An 18,689-nucleotide genomic window follows, 5' to 3' on the forward strand; every position below is an offset into this window, starting at 1 on the left:
ATTCTCCGATGCAGCGGGGAAGGGCACTATTCACTCTTTCCTCAGCTAAAATTCCGGTGCTTGTATGATGTCTACCAGTGGTGAGAAAGTGTGTATATGAGGGGGTAACTGTGAGTGAGTATGTGTTGTGTGTGTGAGAGAGAAAAGCACATGCAAGTGCAAATGTAAGTTCGAGTTAGTGCATGTGTTTTAGGCTCCACAAGCCAAGAGGGATATGAAGAACTTAGAGGAGAACAAAAGAAAACAATGGCAAGAAAGAAAGGTTAGGAAAAATTCAAATTCACTGGCGCCAGAATAGGGTGAGTTGAGTCAACAGGTACTGACTTGCAGGAGCGGGTAACCCTGTGACCTCTCGATCCCCCTCCCCCCCCCCCCCCCAACCCCTTGCCTCTGTCACACTTAAGAGCAGACTGCTGCTGTCTGGGCTGGGTTAGGATCTGTTCTGCTGAGAGGTGGAGGGATGAAGGCTGACTTCTGACGGCATTGCCAGGCTGGGAGATTCTGTGCTGTGGCAGCCCAGGAGCAGTACAGGTTAGAACCTCAGCTCTCAACTTGGCCTTTGGTGCTCTGAACCAGAATGACCTCAAGGTTCCTCACTCCCTTCTTCCTCCTTCCAGAACCAGCAGTCATCGTCAGCTCCAACCTCGCAGGAGAGAAGCAGCAACCCTGCGCCCCGCAGGCAGCAGGCGTTTGTGGCCCCGCTCTCCCAAGCCCCCTACGCCTTCCAGCACGGCAGCCCGCTACACTCGACGGGGCATCCACACCTGGCCCCCGCCCCTGCTCACCTGCCGAGCCAGCCTCACCTGTATACGTATGCTGCCCCCACCTCTGCTGCTGCATTAGGCTCCACCAGCTCCATTGCTCATCTCTTCTCCCCCCAGGGCTCCTCAAGGCATGCCGCAGCCTATACCGCCCACCCGAGCACTCTGGTGCATCAGGTCCCCGTCAGTGTTGGGCCCAGCCTTCTCACTTCTGCCAGTGTGGCCCCTGCTCAGTACCAACACCAGTTTGCCACCCAGTCCTACATTGGGTCTTCCCGAGGCTCAGCCATTTACACTGGATACCCACTGAGTCCTACCAAGATCAGCCAGTATTCCTATTTGTAGTTGGTGAGCAGAGGGAGGGAGGTGTCATGGCTGCCTGTTCCTGGCCCAGAATCTTTAGTAACAGGCTATGATGAGCTCCTCCCTTATCCCCTCTTGAAACTCCTTAGCCAGCAACTTGTTCTGCAGGGGCCCACTGAAGCAGAAGGGTTTTCTCTGGGGAAACCTGTCTTCGTGTTGACTGCATTGTTGTAGTCTCCCAAAGTCTGCCCTATTTTTAAATTCTTTATTTTTGTGACAGCATTTTTGGTATTTGGAAGAGTTCAGATGCCCATCTTCTGCAGTTACCAAGGAAGAGAGATCATTCTGAAGTTACCCTTTGAAAAATATTTTCTCTCTGACTTGATTTCTATAAATGTTTTTAAAATGAGTGAAGCCCCTCTTTATTTAACTTTGTTTTATTGTAATTGCTGGTCAGAGGAAAAATGCTGATAGAAGGACTTGAAATCTGGTAACAAGTGAGAAAAGAGAAATCGATACTTTGTACTTGTTTGAAAACCAAGACTCACTTGCCTGTTTTAAGCGCAGCGCACCCAAGTCTGCATTTGACTATCAGGCATTTCTCCTCAAAATTTTACCTTTCTTTATGGGACATTAGACTTAACGGCGTTTCAGTTTTGTTTTCATGTCACATTAAACGTACTGGGCAATTGTTATTTTTGCAAAACTGGTTATATACGGCTCTCTGTGTTACTGTTGGGATTCTCTCGGTTGCTCCTGTGTTTATTTTAAAGTGTGTTAAAAAGGCAGCTCACCATTTGCTGGTAACTTAGTGTGAGAGAATCCATACCTACCGTGAAAGCACTAGGTGTTCTTTTTAAATGAAGTACCATGCATTCTTCTTAAGTTATTTTTTAAAAGTCCTTCTCTCTCTGATTCAGCTTAAATGTTATTATTGGAAAAGCCATTACGGTGGTTATTATTGTATGGTGGTGATTGTCTTATTATATGCAAAATCTCTTTGTATTATGCGAGACTGGTATTGATGAGCTTTGCCTAAAGGTTGTTGGCATCGGTGAGCTTTGCCTCAAGATTAACATGAATTTTCAATAATACACCTCTCTCTCTTTGCCTCATCTCTCCCTTCTGTTCTATGTGATTTATTTGGGGAGAAAGCTAAAGAATATGAAACCAGATAAGAACGTTGTGTATAGCTTTTATACTTTAAAGTAGCTTCCTTTGTATGCCAGCAGCAAATTGAATGCTCTCTTATTAAGACTTATACAATAAGTGCATGTAGGAATTGCAAAAAATATTTTAAAAATTTATTACTGAATTTAAAAATATTTTAGAAGTTTTGTAATGGTGGTGTTTTAATATTTTGCATAATTAAATATGTACATATTGATTAGAAAAATATAACAAGCAATTTTTCCTGCTAACCCAAAATGTCATTTGTAATCAAATGTGTAGTGATTACACTTGAATTGTGTATTTAGTGTGTATCTGATCCTCCAGTGTTACCCCGGAGATGGAATTGATGTCTCCATTGTATTTAAACCAAAATGAACTGATACTTGTTGGAATGTATGTGAACTAATTGCAATTATATTAGAGCATATTACTGTAGTGTTGAATGAGCAGGGGCATTGCCTGCAAGGAGAGGAGACCCTTGGAATTGTTTTGCACAGGTGTGTCTGGTGAGGAGTTGTTCAGTGTGTGTCTCTTCTTCCCTTTCTCCTCCTTCCCTTATTGTAGTGCCTTATATGATAATGTAGTGGTTCATAGAGTTTACAGTGAGCTTGCCTTAGGATGGACCAGCAAGCCCTTGTGGACCCTAAGCTGTTCACTGGGATTTATCAGAACAGGATTAGTAGCTGTGTCGTGTAAATGCATTGTTGTCCGTTTTCCTGCCGACATTGAAAAATAAAAACAGCAGCTTTTCTCCTTTACCACCACCTCTGCCCCTTTCCAATTTGGAATCTCAGCTGGGTTCTCACAGAAGCATTTTCCCCATGTGGTTCTCTCTCTCACGGTGCATTGCCACCTTGCTTCTGGGGGAATTTGGGAAGCAGGTGAGAGGAGTCAAGCCAATATAAAAATATGTGATTTTTTTCTTTTTCTTTTCTTCTCTTTTCTTTTCTTTTCTTTCAGAGTATGTGCAATCACTTTTAGAATGAGATTTTTTTTTTTCCTTTTCCCATGTGGCAGTCCTTCCTGCAAATAGTTGACATTCCTAGTAAAATATTTGCTTGTTGAAAAAAACCTATAACAGATCTGTTTATACCAAAGAGCCTGTTGTATTGCTTACCATGTCCCCATACTACGAGGAGGAGTTTTGTGATGCCGCTGGTGACCGGGAACTCACAGAAAGGTTTCTGAGCCGGTGAAGAATATTAAGAAGGAACCAAAGCCTGTTCAGTCATCAGGCTGTTGAGGTTTCTTTTTAACAACTTGTACATTCTTGGGGCTGTGAAATTGTCCTTGTACTCTCAGCTCCTGCATGGATCTGGATCAAGTGGAGGGTCCTGGGGATGGGGATGTTTCCTGCCCATAAAAGATTTGGGGGAAGAAGGTTAACTCTGAGATGTAGAAGTGTTCCATCTGAATTGAAAATTTTGTACTGGAGGGCTAAGTCTAGGACTGGTTCCTTGTAGAGATGGTGTCAGGAGGTGCAGGATGGAGATGGGAGATTTCATGGAGCCTGGTCAGCAAGCTCTGTACCAGGCTGAGCACCGAGGAGCTGTCAAGGTATTTGGAGTTTCTTCATTGCGAAGAGTAAGGGCTTCCACGATGGGGCATAGTCAGTACAGCCTACCAGGAACATGTTGGTGTTTTCTACTTCCTCTTTTTTCTTTTTTCCTTTTGGTCATTCTCTTGAGCTGTGTTTGCGCCACCGTATTGGTGAAGATACCCAAGCAGTTTGTATAGTTTCCGTCACTTAGCGTTATACGGTTTTCTGGTCAACGTGTGTGATCTCTGTTTCCTTTTTTGCCAAGCACACATTGATTTTCTTGCTCAAAGGCAGATCTGGTTTCTAGTAGAAACATGTTTTGTCCCTTAGCTTTCCTCTACAAGGGATAAGATTTGTTGTTTTTGTAACAAATGAGATGCAGGAAAAAAAAACAAACCACAAAACACTCCACTCCTGCCCCCCTGTCCAGTAAGTAGTTACCAGTTAAGATACGAGTCTCATTAACTTCATGGGGAAAAGACAATAAATACCAAGAACTTGTAGGGTTATCTTAATCACCTTACTAGCTGTGTGTGTGGCTTTAAGAATTTTAGAAATTTTCAGCCTTAGTCTGCAAATTGGCATTTCAGATTTACCAAGATAAATATCCATCTGTGTCTGCTGAATGTATATGTGCTCAATGTGGCTTTAGATTCTGTCCCTGGGGCTTATTAACATTGCCAGCCCTGACAGGGCGGGGGGAAGCCCTGCGAATTCGGTGAGCAGCCCGCCTGGGTTATAGCAGCCTAACTTCAGACCAGCATAAGGCTCTAAGTCCTTTCTGAACTTTGTATTTCCAGCTTCTCCCCTTCACGGTGAGAGGGAAAGCGGGGACGGTCTAAGTACAGCCACTCTGGGCTCATCGGGACACTTGATCACTCCAGAGCTTAAATAGCTTCCAGGAGGGGATACTGCTGTCAGTGCTCAGCTCAGATACCAGCCCCAGGAATAAAAACTCCATTTCAAACAGTTCTGGCCATCCATCGTCCTCCACTAGAGGGGCTCAGCTCGACTGCCCTTAGCCAGGCAAGCACAGTAATGTGTGTTTTATTCAGCATTATTATGCAAAAACCCACTGGTTAGGTTGGTTTGTTTTAGGATAGGAAATGAAATTGCCTCTCGGTGACAGGAATGGCCCAAGCCTGCTTCCTTATTTTGGTTTTTGGTTTTTGGGTTTTTTTTTTGTTTTTTTTTTTTTAACTGATGGATGGTGCGGCATGTCTACATGGTCGTTTGTTGCTAAACTTTATATAACGTGTGGTTTTGATTCAGCTTGAAAAATAATCTCACTACATGTAGCAGTACATTATATGTACATTATATGTAATGTTAGTATTTCTGCTTTGAATCCTTGATATTGCAATGGAATTCCAACTTTATTAAATGTATTTGATATGCTAGTTATTGTGTGCGATTTAAACTTTTTTTGCTTTCTCCCTTTTCTGGTTGTGCGCTTCCTTTTACAACAAGCCTCTAGAAACAGTTTCTGAGAATTATCGAGCTATGTTTGTAATGCAGATGTACTTAGGGAGTATGTAAAATAATCATTTTAACAAAAGAAATAGATATTTAAAATTTAATACTAACTACGGGAAAAGGGTCCATTGTGTAAAACATAGTTTATCTTTGGATTCAATGTTTGTCTTTGGTTTTACAAAGTAGCTTGTATTTTCAGTATTTTCTACATAATATGGTAAAACGTAGAGCAATTGCAATGCATCAATAAAATGGGTAAATTTTCTGATTCATGTGGCTGTTTTTGACTTCTGTTTAGAGGGGTGCAAAGGGGATGAACAGACGGCATCTTTGGAGTGGCTAAATGCGTTGCATCCGAACATGAGTGGCATGTTAGAGGCAAATCCGTCTTTCGTACAAACCTCCACGACCGAGGCAAATCGGGGCTTGGCAGGAAACACTTTTCACAAATGGAGTGTCCAGGGCCCTAACTTAAGCTCGTCTGGTTCTGGCCCTTTGAAAGAGGCAGAAACTTCTGACACGGGATAATTAAACTTTGTTTCCTAGCGCGTTCCACCAAACATCTGAAGTATCATTGCTGGAGGTCAGAACACCACAAGAAGATGCTATTTTTCCCTCCTTTCAAGCTGCACTATTAGAAGCATAGTCCTTTTGGAGGGGGAGCCCTTCTGATTAGATCTGCCTTGATGCCAAAGTGAATAAAATTTGTCTAGATTTGTCTAGATTGATCACTGCAGGTCTCTGAATATATGCTGTACTCGTTTGATTTGTTTTGACACATGCGTTTCAGGCCACATCGACCGTAGAGTGGCCATTAATTAATTGTGGGGTCCTGTAGTCATGGTTGGGAGATAGAAATGAGACACATTTAGGGTTTTGGACCATAACCAAGAGAAATGATCAATAGGCTGTTCTCTCCCATTAGCAGGGAAGTCAGATACATTGATTTTGATTTAGACTGCAACATCTAGATTTTTCAAATTTTTTTTTTTCCTGAATAAATGAGCATAAAATGAGTGTGAACTCACTGAACATTCCCCAGTTTTGGTAAGAGAATACACCTGGAAACATTCAGGTAGAAAAGAAAGGCCCTGCTGTCGATCTCACTTCCAGATAATCAAGGATTAATTTGCTGACTTCTCAATGATCTGGGGTTTTTTTGTTGTTAGTTGTTTAAATCTCAGTGATATTCTCTTACTTAAGCTAAATGAGAGAGTTGGGATAACCCCTTGAGTGAGTGGGTAGTCTCTGGGTTAATCTGTGTTTAAAAAAAATTTTTATTAATGTTTATTTATTTTTGAAAGAGCGAGAGCAGGGGAAGGGCAGTGAGAGAGGGAGAGAGGAGCAGAGGATTTGGCTCCAGGCAAACTCCAGGCTCTCAGCTGTCAGGGGGGCTCGAACTCATGAACTGTGAGATCATGACCTGAGCCAAAGTCAGATGTTTAACTGACTGAGCCACCCAGGCACCCCTTAATCTGTGTTTTAATTATGAACACCCCTGTAAATTCAATCCGCTTGGCTTGCTTTGTGGAAAAATTTCCACAGGAGGTGAGGTCTAAGCCATGGTTTCCCTAGGAATCCCGTGATGACACCAGGTGCTTATCACAAGATGGCGCCAATGAGCTATAGAAGAAGGTGGACAAGACTTGACCACTGTGATCTTTTTCCCCCCCACCTCTTCCCCTCCAACCTCATCTCCCCTGCTCCCAGCTTCCACTGAAAAGGCAGAAAACAATCCATGCTATTATCGCTGGGCAAGGAAAAGATTAATGAAGGATGTTTCTTAAGAAGCCAGCACTGGAAGGAAGCAGGCATTCTGGAGCAGAAACAGAGTTTGCCGAGTGTACTCTGGGACCCCTGCCTCCCGCTGCTGGCTCCTTTTACTGGGTGACTGCTCACAAGGCCTCTGCCCTGGGGTTTCATCTCCTTCCCCTCTCCTGGTGAGCCTACAGCCTAGGCGAGAGGTGGTTAAGGCTTCTGGCTGCTTTACCATAGGGCCATCTGTGTTTGATCAATCCAGGCAGAGAGGAGGGGGTGGGGGAGGTAAAGAGACTGTGAAAGCATTCCAGAGTAGTGAGAGAGATCCGAGATCCAGAAAGGGAGAAGGCACCGCCCCCACCCCGCCTCCGAAGCTGACCGGCGGGCTTGAGTGGAACAGGCACAGGACTGCACGCTCCTTCTCCTGCTGCCATGGGGCCCTGCACGCCTCTCCTCATCTTGTTCCTTTTGTCACGGCTGCGACCCCTTCAAGGACAGCAGCACCACCTTGTGGAGTACATGGAACGCCGACTAGCCGCCTTAGAGGTGAGTGACTCCTTTCTCTCCTGGTCCGGGCGGGAAGGACGCCACATCTCCTGTTGAGTCACCCCGCGTGTTACGGATCTGGGGATGACAAGATGGGGCTCTGGAAGAAGCTACAGAAAACTCTTATCTTTTACTAAGAATATCCTTGCAATTGCAAGCCCTCCTCCTTCCCCATGTCCACAGAGCAATTCCCTGTGGACAAGCTCCCTGTCTTTTAAACAGTTTGAAGCCTCTGGTGTTCCCAAGTTGAAGTCTGTCGATTCCCGAGGGAAAACTGCACAGTGGAGCAGAGACCCCTTCCTGCCCTCACGCACTTAGGCCGCCCCAGAGGCTCAGATGACTCAGTGGCGCTGCTCACAGAGAACATGGGCTGGAGGACACGAAGCGGGGCTAGGGGCCTAGGTGATCTGAGCCGGGCGTTTTACACATTTAGCATCTCTGAACATCTGGTTTCCTTTCTGTGGGGGTTGCAAGGGAGTTGATGCCTGTCTGAGTTTGTGCCTTTTCCCGTTCCTCTCTCCCTGGTCGGGCCTCTCCCTGCCTGGGAGTTGTAACCCCTCAGCCTCTCGTCTGGCCTCCATCCCTGCAGGAACGGTTGGCCCAGTGCCAGGACCAAAGTAGCCGGCATGCTGCTGAGCTGAGGGACTTCAAGAACAAAATGCTGCCGCTGCTGGAGGTGGCCGAGAAGGAGCGAGAGGCGCTCAGAACTGAGGCTGACACCATCTCGGGGAGAGTGGACCGGCTAGAGCGGGAGGTTGACTATCTGGAGACCCAGAACCCAGCACTACCCTGTGTGGAGGTTGATGAGAAAGTGACCGGAGGCCCTGGGATCAAAGGCAAGGGCAGAAGAAATGAGAAGTACGATATGCTGACAGGTAAGCGGTCCAAAAGCAGGCCCCTAACACTCTCAGAACCTGTATGTTTCCTTGCTGCTTCCCCTTTTCTCTCCTTGTCCCCCAGTCCGCTTTGGCGCTATCTTCTGGAATCTGCTCTGGGAAATCTCTACAATGAATGACAGGTCCATTGCAAGAGTTTCTGGGGACCCAGGCCTCGGTGGCTCCCTTTTTCCTGTCCTCTGTAAGAGTGGAGGCATCCACTGGCAAATGCCCACTGTCCTCCAGATGGCCCCACCCCGGGGTGTTCCTACAATGGGCCTCTAACTCTTGCCTGTATTTCCTTGCCCTGTGCTTTTCTCCTTCCAGACTGTGGCTACACAATCTCTCAGGTGAGATCAATGAAGATCCTGAAGCGGTTCGGTGGCCCTGCTGGTCTGTGGACCAAGGATCCAATGGGGCCAACAGAGAGGATCTACGTGTTAGACGGGACACAGAACGACACGGCCTTCGTCTTCCCGAGGCTGCGGGACTTCACCCTTGCCATGGCCGCCCGGAAAGCTTCCCGGGTCCGGGTGCCCTTCCCCTGGGTAGGCACGGGGCAGCTGGTCTATGGTGGCTTTCTTTATTATGCCCGGAGGCCTCCCGGAGGACCCGGAGGGGGAGGGGAGTTGGAGAACACTTTGCAGCTCATCAAATTCCATCTGGCAAACCGAACGGTGGTGGACAGCTCAGTATTCCCGGCGGAGGGTTTGATCCCCCCATACGGGCTGACAGCGGACACGTACATTGACCTGGCAGCCGACGAGGAGGGCCTCTGGGCTGTCTATGCCACTCGGGAAGATGACAGGCACTTGTGTCTGGCCAAGCTGGACCCACAGACGCTGGACACAGAGCAGCAGTGGGACACCCCGTGCCCCAGGGAGAATGCCGAGGCCGCCTTCGTCATCTGTGGGACCCTATACGTTGTCTATAACACCCGCCCTGCCAGCCGGGCCCGCATCCAGTGCTCCTTTGATGCCAGTGGCACGCTGACCCCTGAAAGGGCGGCACTCCCTTATTTCCCCCGCCGATACGGTGCCCACGCCAGTCTCCGCTATAACCCCCGGGAGCGCCAGCTCTACGCCTGGGACGACGGCTACCAGATTGTCTATAAGCTGGAGATGAGAAAGAAAGAGGAAGAAGTCTGAGGACCTAGCTTTGGGGTTTGAATCTCTCTCACCTCCACACATTTATATCCCCACACCATTTCCTGCTTCTCATTCTCCAGATGTGGGCAAGTTGTGGTTCCGAGCCCATATTGGCAGCCAATGGAAGCCAGATTCTCACAGCCCCTTCGTTTCCTGTGGGACTTTAGATCTTGAGAAATCCTTTCAGAGCTAAAAGAGAGAAGACCCTAAGCGTTCGCTCCTCTCCTGCCTTACGTCAATGAATTTCGGACCAGAGAGCACAAAGACCCAGAGCTCTGACCCTTGTATGGGGGCCACCCCAGCAAATGAGCCAAAAAGTATTTCTTGCCTCAGTGTGAGTCCGGGCACGTGGGGTGGGGTGGGGTGGGGGGAAGGTGGTTGGGGGGGTGGGCAGAGTTCTGGGAGGGGATTTTTCAACTCTGCCCTGCCTCCCTTCTCCCCTTAGCACCCTGGAGAACACGACTTTCTCCACGTCGTTTTGTATTGCAACATTTTGCATTAAAAGGCACATCCACTGCTCCCTGCCTGCGTTTGTTTGGGGGTAGCCCTCAGATCAAGTTTCTCCCCATGACCCTCCATTTTCCTCCTCCACCCCATTGCCACTCCTTAAGCCACAGTAGGGACTTGGCTGGGCTTCCTTGCTGAGGGAGAGGGGACTTCTCCAGTTACAGATTTTACTGTGAGGCGCCTGGGGAAGCACAGAATCCCGCCACTTCAGGAGGCTGGGAGAGAGGCTTCTCTCCACACCCACCTCTGATCCACGGCGGCCCCTCCCAGAGCCCAGAGCCACTCTTGGTGCCCCACCCCTGGCCGAGAGACTGAGGCGAGGCGGGCAGAGCTTCTAATTCTTCTAGTTCTCAGAGGTTTGGGACCAGAAAATGGATTCTAGTCGCCTTGGAGTGTAGGGCGAAGACCAGAGCCCTGAAATGTGTTTCCAGAAGGAACTTTTAGTCTCATTTTGGAGGTGGACTCTGTCCTGGCCCCAGACCCCACTCCCCTCTCCAGCTTGGGGCGGTCCCCAGGGCTCGGTTACACAACCCAGCTTGCTCCCAACCGCTCTGATTTCCCTGCTGCCACGGCGTCTGCGGTTTGGGCAAGGAGGAGGGGCGATGACCATGCCCCAGATGTTAGTTTTCCCAGTTTCCCAACACAGCCCTCTGGTCACCCCCACCTACCCGCTGCAGTCCTGGAACCTGGCTGGAGTCTGTCCAGGAAGTCCTGGACACCTAACCCTTTCCTGCCCTGGCCACTGGCTTGGAATTATAGAAGGCCATCTGGGGAAGGGAGAGGGAGCAGAGGAGGAGAACCCTGGGTTTTGGACTCCTGCCTCCAGGAATGTGCTGAGCTCGGGGCCAGGCCCCACCCAGCCTCATGCCCCCATTCAGCGCTCAAGGCCATGTACGTGTGATGGACAAGACCTTGTTGCCTTTATGGGGGGGAGCAGGCCTCAGGAAGCTCTGGGAGTCCTCACTGTGGGGAGGAGAAAGGAGCACATCTTTTCCCTGAAGTGCACCCGCTCCCCCACCCCACGCCCAGGATAGGGTGGATCAGCCAGGGCCCTGTGATCCTCCTTTTGTCTTCTTTTCTTCTCTCCCCGGGGCAGAGCTGCCCCTGACGTAGGTTGGTGAGGAAGGAAAAGAAAGGCAGTGAAGCACCTCACAAAGGCGCTATTGTGGGGAGCCCGGGGCAGGAGGGGGGCTCTCTCCCATTCAATTCTCTCCTAATGTGGGGCTGGCAACGGTAATCACCGCCTGTCACACACGGAGGGGGCTGCCCACGGAACATCTGGCTCCTGCATGCGGTGCACAGGGGGGCTGTGGAGGAGACGGGGAGTTCTCACTGGAGGCCTGGGGAGAGGGGGTCCCCGCCCAGCGGAGGGGCAGCGTGGCACTGTCGCTGTGTGTGCGCGTGCGGGTGCACCTGGGGAGGGTGGCCTCCTTGCCCGCGTGACACTGTGCGTCAGTGTGATCGGAAGCTGCCAGGGGCTGGGGCCGAGTCTGTGGAGTTACCTTGCTGGGGTAGCAGACATCAGGAATGGCTTTTGGAGGACCCTGAGGAGAGAACAGCTCTGAGACGGCGTGTAAATGACATCAGCCCGAGGAGCAGAGTTTAAAATCCTGGTCCTTCTGCCTCCCGCGTGTGGGCACCTGTCTTTAGGGGCATCTTTCTTGGCCTGAATCCTCAATGAGAAAGACAAAAACAGCCTTTTCTTTCTTTTTTTTTTTTTTTCTTTTGGCTTAAATTTTCTTCAGAAAAGTTCACTCAGACTTTTCTGAAAGGGCAGAAATCTCCGGGGCCTTGTCATTTATTACTTTTTGCTTTTTTTTTTTTTTTTTTTTTGGCTCTTGTACAATAGCTAGTGCTATTTTGGAAGCGTTTTGGAAGGTGAGTGGAACTGTGTGGGCAGATCCAGTGAACTGTCCAGATTCATTAAACTAAATTATCTGCTGCTCAAGGAGAGAGTCTCGGCAGCTGAATCCTATCATCAGACACCAGCCTCACCGCCCCTTGTCGGACCCTCCATAACCCGTCACGTGGCAGAGACAGGTGTGACCTCTGGTTTGGGTTGAACCAAAGACAGTGGAAAGCAGAGGTCCTAATGGTGGAGAAGGGACTAAAAGCTCAAAGAGTAGCTCCACATTTGCTTCCAACACCCGGCCCTACGACGGTTAGCGGCCCAGGCCTCCGGGTACAGCTGTCAGCCCAGATGGGTAGTCTAGACGTTGCCCCCATCACAAGGCCGGGTGGAGAGGGCTCCCCTTCCCCTACTCTGGCCCCCAGTCTCCTGCCCTAACTCCCAAGCTCTCCGCTCTGTGCTCAGTATCTTCTCCTCCCTGGTGCTGGTCTTCATGTCTGCCTGCCGGAGAAACCAAAGTGATCGTCTTGCCATTTTCATCAAGGATAAGCCAACGTTGCGTGAGCCCTGGATGGCGGGGAGGGAAGCGCAGAGATGTGAGGATGAAGCAGTTGATTCAGGTGTCGGGGCTTCCTCCGGGACAGGGCTGTGGGCTAAGCAGGAAGCAGAGCCCTTTGGCTCGTCCTCCCCAGGCTCAGTCCCTCTCCTTGTGCACACGCCCCTTCCTTCCCTCAGGCTCCTGGGATCCTCCCCCAACAGTGCTCCCATTCTTTACCTGTTCAGGTCAAAACCCGCTCATTTTGAGAGCTGCTGACACTCCTGATAGTTCTCCCAGCTTTCAGGATGGCTCTCTTGAGGACCCGCCGTCCAGCCTGTCTCTGGCTGCCTCTTCAGGCAGTGGTCTCCAGTGCAAGAGCTTTTCTGTCGGAGGGCAGGCCAGGGGGTCCCTCCACCCTTAGCCCCTATCAGCAGCTGCCGCCTCTCCTCCCTCTTCCTCCGCCCCAGCAGCCTGGACGCTCTTCCCTTGCTACCCCCCTAACCCCCACCAAACCAACGTTGATGAGCTCTCCTCTGCCTGCCCTTTAACTTCTGCCCTCACGATGCAGAGCTTAAAAGATTAAATCTTTATTTATGGATTTAATAACGCCACAGAAGACTTATAAATGCGAAGCCAATGTATTACTTTAAAGGGCAGACCTCTCAGCACCGTCTCTCCAGAACATGGGTGCTGACAATATCTAGAGCTGGACACCTCTCCAGAGCACTCCAGCATGACCTTTGGGGGTCTGCCCAGCCACCCAAACTCTGCCTTCTCTGAGAATGGACACCCACACTCCCTGGCCTTAGCCTTGTGGCCCCAGGGGAACAAATCACATTGTCTCCTGGGGACTTAGAATGGCAGCTCAGAGATGTTAGATCTGAGCAGGTGTTTGGAAGCATCTTCGGCCCTGCTACCTACCAGAGGCAGCGAAAGCCAGACTACAGAGAGGAAAGATGAACAGGGTGGAGACTGGGCGAGACGGCCGCTGAGTGATGTCCCCCCCCACTCCATCCCCCCTGTGCTCACAATGCACTTCTAGCCTGGGTTCTGTGAAATGCCTGACTTCTTTAAAGAAACACTCCCTTTCTTGTTTGTTTTTCTTTTTTTTTTTTTAATTAATGTTTATTTATTTTTGAGACAGAGAGACAGACCGAGCACGAGCAGGGGAGGGGCAGAGAGAGCCAGAGACACAGAATCCAAAGCAGGCTCCAGGCTCTGAGCTGTCAGCACAGAGCCTGACGCGGGGCTCGAACCCACAAACCGCGAGATCATGACCTGAGCCGAAGTCGAACACTTAATCTACTGAGCCGCCCAGGAGCCCCACGTGTTTGTTTTTCTTTTCTTTCTTTTTCTCAAGTTAGTATGAGTGGGTTTCAATTTCTTACAACCTAAAGATGATGCCTCATCCTCACCTTACCTCACCACCGAAAACACTCACCTGGTCTAGACTGCTGGGCAGATGGCCTTGACCCTCCAGGATGTTCCTCCCCGTCCATGACCCAGAGGACGCACCAGAACAAGGAAAGAACCTGTGCAGGCCTGTGATGCCTTCTCCACATCACCTTCCAGATGGCAGGGCAGTGCCCCTTCCCTGCTGTGTTCATCCACGGTGGGCTGTTTCTGTCTCCAGCGGAGCGCTGCTGGCCCAGTGTTCTCTGCGGCAACCCTGCATGTTAGAAAGAGCACAAACTTTAGAGTCTGGTGAGCTTGGAGTCCGAGCTCCTGGGATCAGCATCAGGCTCTGCCACTTACTGCTGTGATACCTCCAGCAAGTTACTTAATACTCATCTATAAACTGAAAATATCTGCCCAATAGGATTGTTGCTGCGAGGATGAGAGGTTATATACATGGAAACTCTTTAGCAGTGTGGACAGTCAGTACAGAGCTCTGAAACCCCACTTCCTTGGGGAGGCTCTTGGAACCTGTTCCACGCCCACCCAAAAGGGTCAGGTGCCTCTCCTTTGGGCCCCGATTCACCTGGACACATCCTCATTGCGGCCCGCATCACAATGTATTGTATCTTGCTCGTCTTTGTGTCCCCGGGACGTAACACAGAGCCCGGCTCATAGATGGGGCTCAGAAAAATACTAGTACGGGTTCCCCCACCCGACTGTGAACCCTCGGAGCTCTGGGCCTATTTGTCTCCCAGCTCGGGACCTCACGCAGGAGGGGCACATCCCCAGCAAGCGGTTAATGTCCTCGGCAGCATCTTTCAATTCAGTTGGACAAAGACAAGCTACAGATAAAAACTGAAGGCAGTCTCCTTCAACTACAGATCACACAGGACTTCCCACAGTGACAATTTCTCGCTCCAGCATCTAAGGGGAAAGTCTCAAACTAGGCCAGTGCATCTAAGCCCTGTGGCCACAGGGGAGGAAGGCAATAAAACCACAGAAGGTAGTGGGAAGACCTTTCTTGTTCAGCATCTGGTTCCTGGTGAGGGCTCTGGAGTAGGTTATGCTGCTCACCCCTCCCCCCCCTTCCCCCCCCAACTACCCAGCCTGGCCCCTGCTGCTTGCCCCTTACTTCACCCCTGCGAGCCTCCGTTTCTTCACTCCTAGAACGTGCGTCATAGTACCACTTCACAGATTATTGTGAGAAGTAAATGAAACGAGTCTTGCAAAGCAGTGCGCCCCATGCCTGGCACATAGTAGGTGCTTGGTAAGTGTCGTTATTGTTAGCAATGTCGTCATGATTGCAGGAGAGTCTTTGCAGAGAGCAATGTGCTCGTGCATTTTGTCTCCTTTGATCTTTACAACAATTCTGAGATAAGCTGGTCTCGGGAGCCAACGGGTTTGTCTAAGTCCACAGAGCTAATAAGTACTGGGGCAGAACCTATGGCTTGGAGGCTGTGGGAGGAGTGGAACCAGCTGGGGCTCTGAACTCAGGCTGAGTTCGAATCCTTGCTGTGCAACTCCATAGCCAGGTAAGCCTGAGCGAATCCATTCTCTGGGCTTCAGGGAATATTACCCACCCCGGAGGCATGGATGAGCCCATGTTTTAAAACAGCTAAGAGAGCATCCAGGATAATAAAGATGCTTAACCCAAGCTCATTCCCCGGGGCCGATTCTTGCTGTCTAATCATGGGGAGTGTGCTGGTGGCCATCTCTGGTGTTACAAACCATTTGTCTGGATCCAGTGGCTCTCTGACTGCCTTCTCTCTCCATTTGTACATTGTCTGTAGAAAGACATGCCACCTGTTGCCCAACCATAGATCTCTGCATTACTGGTAACAGCAGGGTTGACAGATATCCTGCGCCTGCCGTCAGAGAAAAAAGCAGGGTGTATGGAAAAAGCACCCCTTTTTCTCTGTGCTGAAATAACTCTGCCAGCGGCAATGTGTGTGTTTGGTGTTTAGTTGTCTTTCTTCTCTTCTCTTCTCTTCCCTTCTCTTCTCTTCTCTTCTCTTCTCTTCTCTTCTCTTCTCTTCTTTTCTTTTCTTTTCTTTTCTTTTCTTTCTAAACACAGTACTCCCAAGCTGCCTTTTTCCTTCGACCACATTTTCTCTCAAAGATACCTTTGAGCTGTTTCATAGCTGTTCAGCATGTGTCCCTGGTAGACATCACTATTGACTTTTTTGACTTACCTTGCTGTTGATCTTGACAGATCCTTCAATGCCATTTTGGTTGTATTGGGTCTTCCGGATATTTATTGCTGTCCAGTTGCACATGGTTTTTGTTCTGTAGCTGCTGAATGTTGTATTCCAGATGGGTAAATCCATGCACTTGTCAGATGCATGGACTGTTCTGGACTGTTCTCCACCTATTTGGCCTGCCCTTTTGGAGGAAGGAAGATAGTGCAGAGAGAGCCCAGGGGTGAGGAGAAGACCCTTCTAGTGGGTGTGATTGGTCCATGGGGCTGACTGTCCTGCCTCTCTGCTCCTCATCAACTGTGTGACCTTGAGCCAGACACTAACCCCTCTGAGCCACGGTTTGTTCATTTGCAAAACAGGATTATGGGACCCGGATTACCACCTCTTAGGATTGTTGAGGTTCAAGCCCTAATACATAAAGCTTCTGTGTTGGGATCTCTAGGAAGGAATCTTAGGAATCACTGAGTTTGGCTCCCTCATTTCACAGCTGAAGAAACTGAAGTCGAGAGAGCCTTTTGAAGGCAGGGAATGTACCTCATCCATCTTTCTATCCCTGGATCCAGAGTCAGATACTTACTAGGTGTTTAATAAGTACCTTGTAAATGAGTTGAGTGACCAGCTCATGATTTAATCTCTCTCGGTGACTCTGTTGTTATCAACATCAATTCCTACTGTGCTGCTCTGCCATGATGCCTTCGGAACCAATTAGGCTGTAATAGAATGTGGCTACTATGCTTTTCCGCTTAATGTTTCTTCTCTTACCTCTCTTACTGCTACCTATCGGTTCTTCCTGGAGAACTGGATTGGATCCCTTAGAGGAATCGGCATCGCTTTCTAATTGGCTGTTCTCTCTAGGCTGGAGCAAGAGTGAAGGGCTTTGAGGGATTTAAAGTTGGTACCTTTATGGGAGTCACAAGGAGCATTGCAAAATATTCCACAGACCAGAAGCACAGCCTCTTTTAAGCTGGAAGTTGTCTAAAGTCATCTGGTCTCACCCGCTAAAGTCATGCAAGTATTTTCTAACTCACTGCACCCTTTCTGGTGCCTTCTACGCATGGCATGACTAGTTTACTCAGTGAAGCAGGTGATGGTAGTGGCTGGTAATGGCCGAGGAATGCACTGGCTTCTATCCCCTGGAATCTCTATCCAGTGACCTGGATTCTTAAGTACTTTTCTCTCCCAGCGTAGGGGAGGTAAACACACATAGATGTGGATTTCTCCTCTCGTTTCTGATTATGACCTAGTGAATTCCCTTCTCTTGTTCTCTCTGTCCTTGCCAGCCCTCCTGAGTCCTGATCAAGGTGAAATATTCTTTACTGTTATAAACTAGTAAAGGTATCCACACTAGTTTAATAATAATTCAGTAGGTAAGGGGAGACATAGGGGAAATGTTAGTTGTATCATTGGATTTTAAATTGAGATAGGAGTAATCTCATTTAGACAAATTTCAATAATCAATTGAAAGCCTGTAAGTTGCAGATAGATTACCAGCCGTAAATTGGGATTTATGTTCTGTGGGTTTTTAATGAGGGCAACTCAGGCAGCTCAGCACTTGAACTGATTCACGTCTGGAAAGCACCAGCTGGCTCAGCCTCGCCGCGGGCAGTGTAGCAGAAGGGCACGGAGCAGACATCAAGTTCAAGTTGTAGGCAATATCAATACCTCCCTCCCGGGGATGGTGTGATGACTAAATGAGATCATGTATGTGAAAGGGTTTTGTAAATCATAAAGCACACAAATGCCAGCCGCTCACAATACCTGTTTCAAAATTAGCATCAGTGTCTCGTGTCTGTGCCGGGTTTTGGGTAGACAAGGAACAGGACAGACCAAGGAGCCTATCTGGCAAGAAGCAAAGGGATGCTGTGCGGATGAACAGTCGTAATTAGGGGAGTTGATTATTACAAACAAAGGGAACGTGTAAGTATCCCAGACTCAAAAAGGGGATATGAAGTCTATCTTACCTGGACCCTGTATGGGATTGAACTGCTGTAAGTGGTCATCAGCAGGCAGGAAATACAAAGCCAAAGAAGGCATTCAGAGTGCATGGTTCGGAACACCACGAGAGAGCAGAGTGAAGCCCAAAGCCTAGTTCCCGGAGCAGGAAGAAAATCAGGGTGAGATGCAGGTTGGAGTCAGGAAGGCCACTGAGAGACGCTGAAGTCTGAATGCTGCCCATGTGAGAGGCAACATCTGTGGGAACGCTTCAATGTCAGAGCCAACTGGGACAGATGATTGATTAATTAAAAATGTTATGAATATTGATGCAGTATTTACTATGTCCTACATGCTTATTTACAATATTGAATAAGACAGATATGGATATGTCTTCACAGCCTGGGGACCGGTGGGATAAAGGGATGAATAAATAAACAGGCAACTATGTTACACTGTGGTGGGATTATGGGATAGGAGGACCTTCTGTCCTAGCCTTGCCTGGGGGAGGGGTGAGGCAGCTACTGGAGGCTCCTCAGCCTGAGCCGGAGGGCCACCCAAGCAGGCTCCTCCCCACACCATTGCCACTGCTGTTGCCATCACTCAACTGGACCATTGCAAGAGGCTCCCGATTGATCACCTTCTCCAAGAGTCTCTCCCGGCTCCCACACACGGAGTCAGTCACTG

At 49.0% G+C, this 18,689-nt stretch overlaps 2 protein-coding genes and 2 long non-coding RNA genes across 14 annotated transcripts in view; 3 read left to right on the plus strand and 1 right to left on the minus strand.

Annotated features, from left to right (window-relative positions):
* Positions 1-5,521, plus strand: part of HIPK1 (homeodomain interacting protein kinase 1) — a 51,728-nt gene extending 46,207 nt beyond the window's left edge. For 4 of the 8 annotated variants that reach the window (XM_027058297.2, XM_027058299.2, XM_027058298.2 and 1 more), the window contains exon 16: positions 618-5,521. In XM_027058297.2, coding sequence (XP_026914098.1) covers positions 618-1,106 — 489 coding nt within the window. In that variant the 3' untranslated portion in view covers positions 1,107-5,521. Of the gene's footprint in view, positions 1-193; positions 263-409; positions 532-617 lie in introns of all 8 variants that reach the window. The other 4 variants (XR_008295148.1, XR_008295147.1, XR_003419902.2 and 1 more) reach the window with 2 other exon arrangements.
* A 1,489-nt stretch (positions 5,522-7,010) lies between these two features.
* OLFML3 (olfactomedin like 3) lies at positions 7,011-10,098 on the plus strand. Of its 2 annotated transcripts, none has more exons than XM_015066115.3 (3): positions 7,011-7,557; positions 8,147-8,432; positions 8,760-10,098. In XM_015066115.3, the coding sequence occupies exons 1-3, from the start codon at positions 7,444-7,446 to the stop codon at positions 9,578-9,580; spliced, it is 1,221 nt and encodes a 406-aa protein (XP_014921601.2). In that variant the 5' UTR covers positions 7,011-7,443; the 3' UTR covers positions 9,581-10,098. The 2 variants fall into 2 exon arrangements, with proteins under 2 accessions (XP_014921601.2, XP_053070609.1); XM_053214634.1 differs by lacking the exon at positions 7,011-7,557 and adding an exon at positions 7,879-7,953.
* LOC113599180 (uncharacterized) lies at positions 9,984-18,247 on the minus strand. 3 transcript variants are annotated; one of them, XR_008295153.1, is made up of 4 exons: positions 18,032-18,247; positions 16,065-16,254; positions 13,916-14,132; positions 9,984-12,857 (listed from the first exon to the last, which is right to left on the minus strand). It is a non-coding gene; the product is annotated as an uncharacterized LOC113599180 (long non-coding RNA). The 3 variants fall into 3 exon arrangements; XR_003419899.2 differs by having other exon boundaries at positions 9,984-14,132; XR_008295152.1 differs by having other exon boundaries at positions 9,984-14,143.
* The window catches only part of LOC113599179 (uncharacterized), a 122,890-nt gene continuing 120,157 nt past the window's right edge, over positions 15,957-18,689 (plus strand). Inside the window, exon 1 of the long non-coding RNA XR_003419897.2 lies at positions 15,957-18,688. This is a non-coding gene — a long non-coding RNA (uncharacterized LOC113599179). The remainder of the gene's footprint in view (position 18,689) is intronic.

The sequence above is a fragment of the Acinonyx jubatus genome, chromosome C1 (genome assembly GCF_027475565.1).
Source record: "Acinonyx jubatus isolate Ajub_Pintada_27869175 chromosome C1, VMU_Ajub_asm_v1.0, whole genome shotgun sequence".
NCBI lineage: Eukaryota > Metazoa > Chordata > Mammalia > Carnivora > Felidae > Acinonyx > Acinonyx jubatus.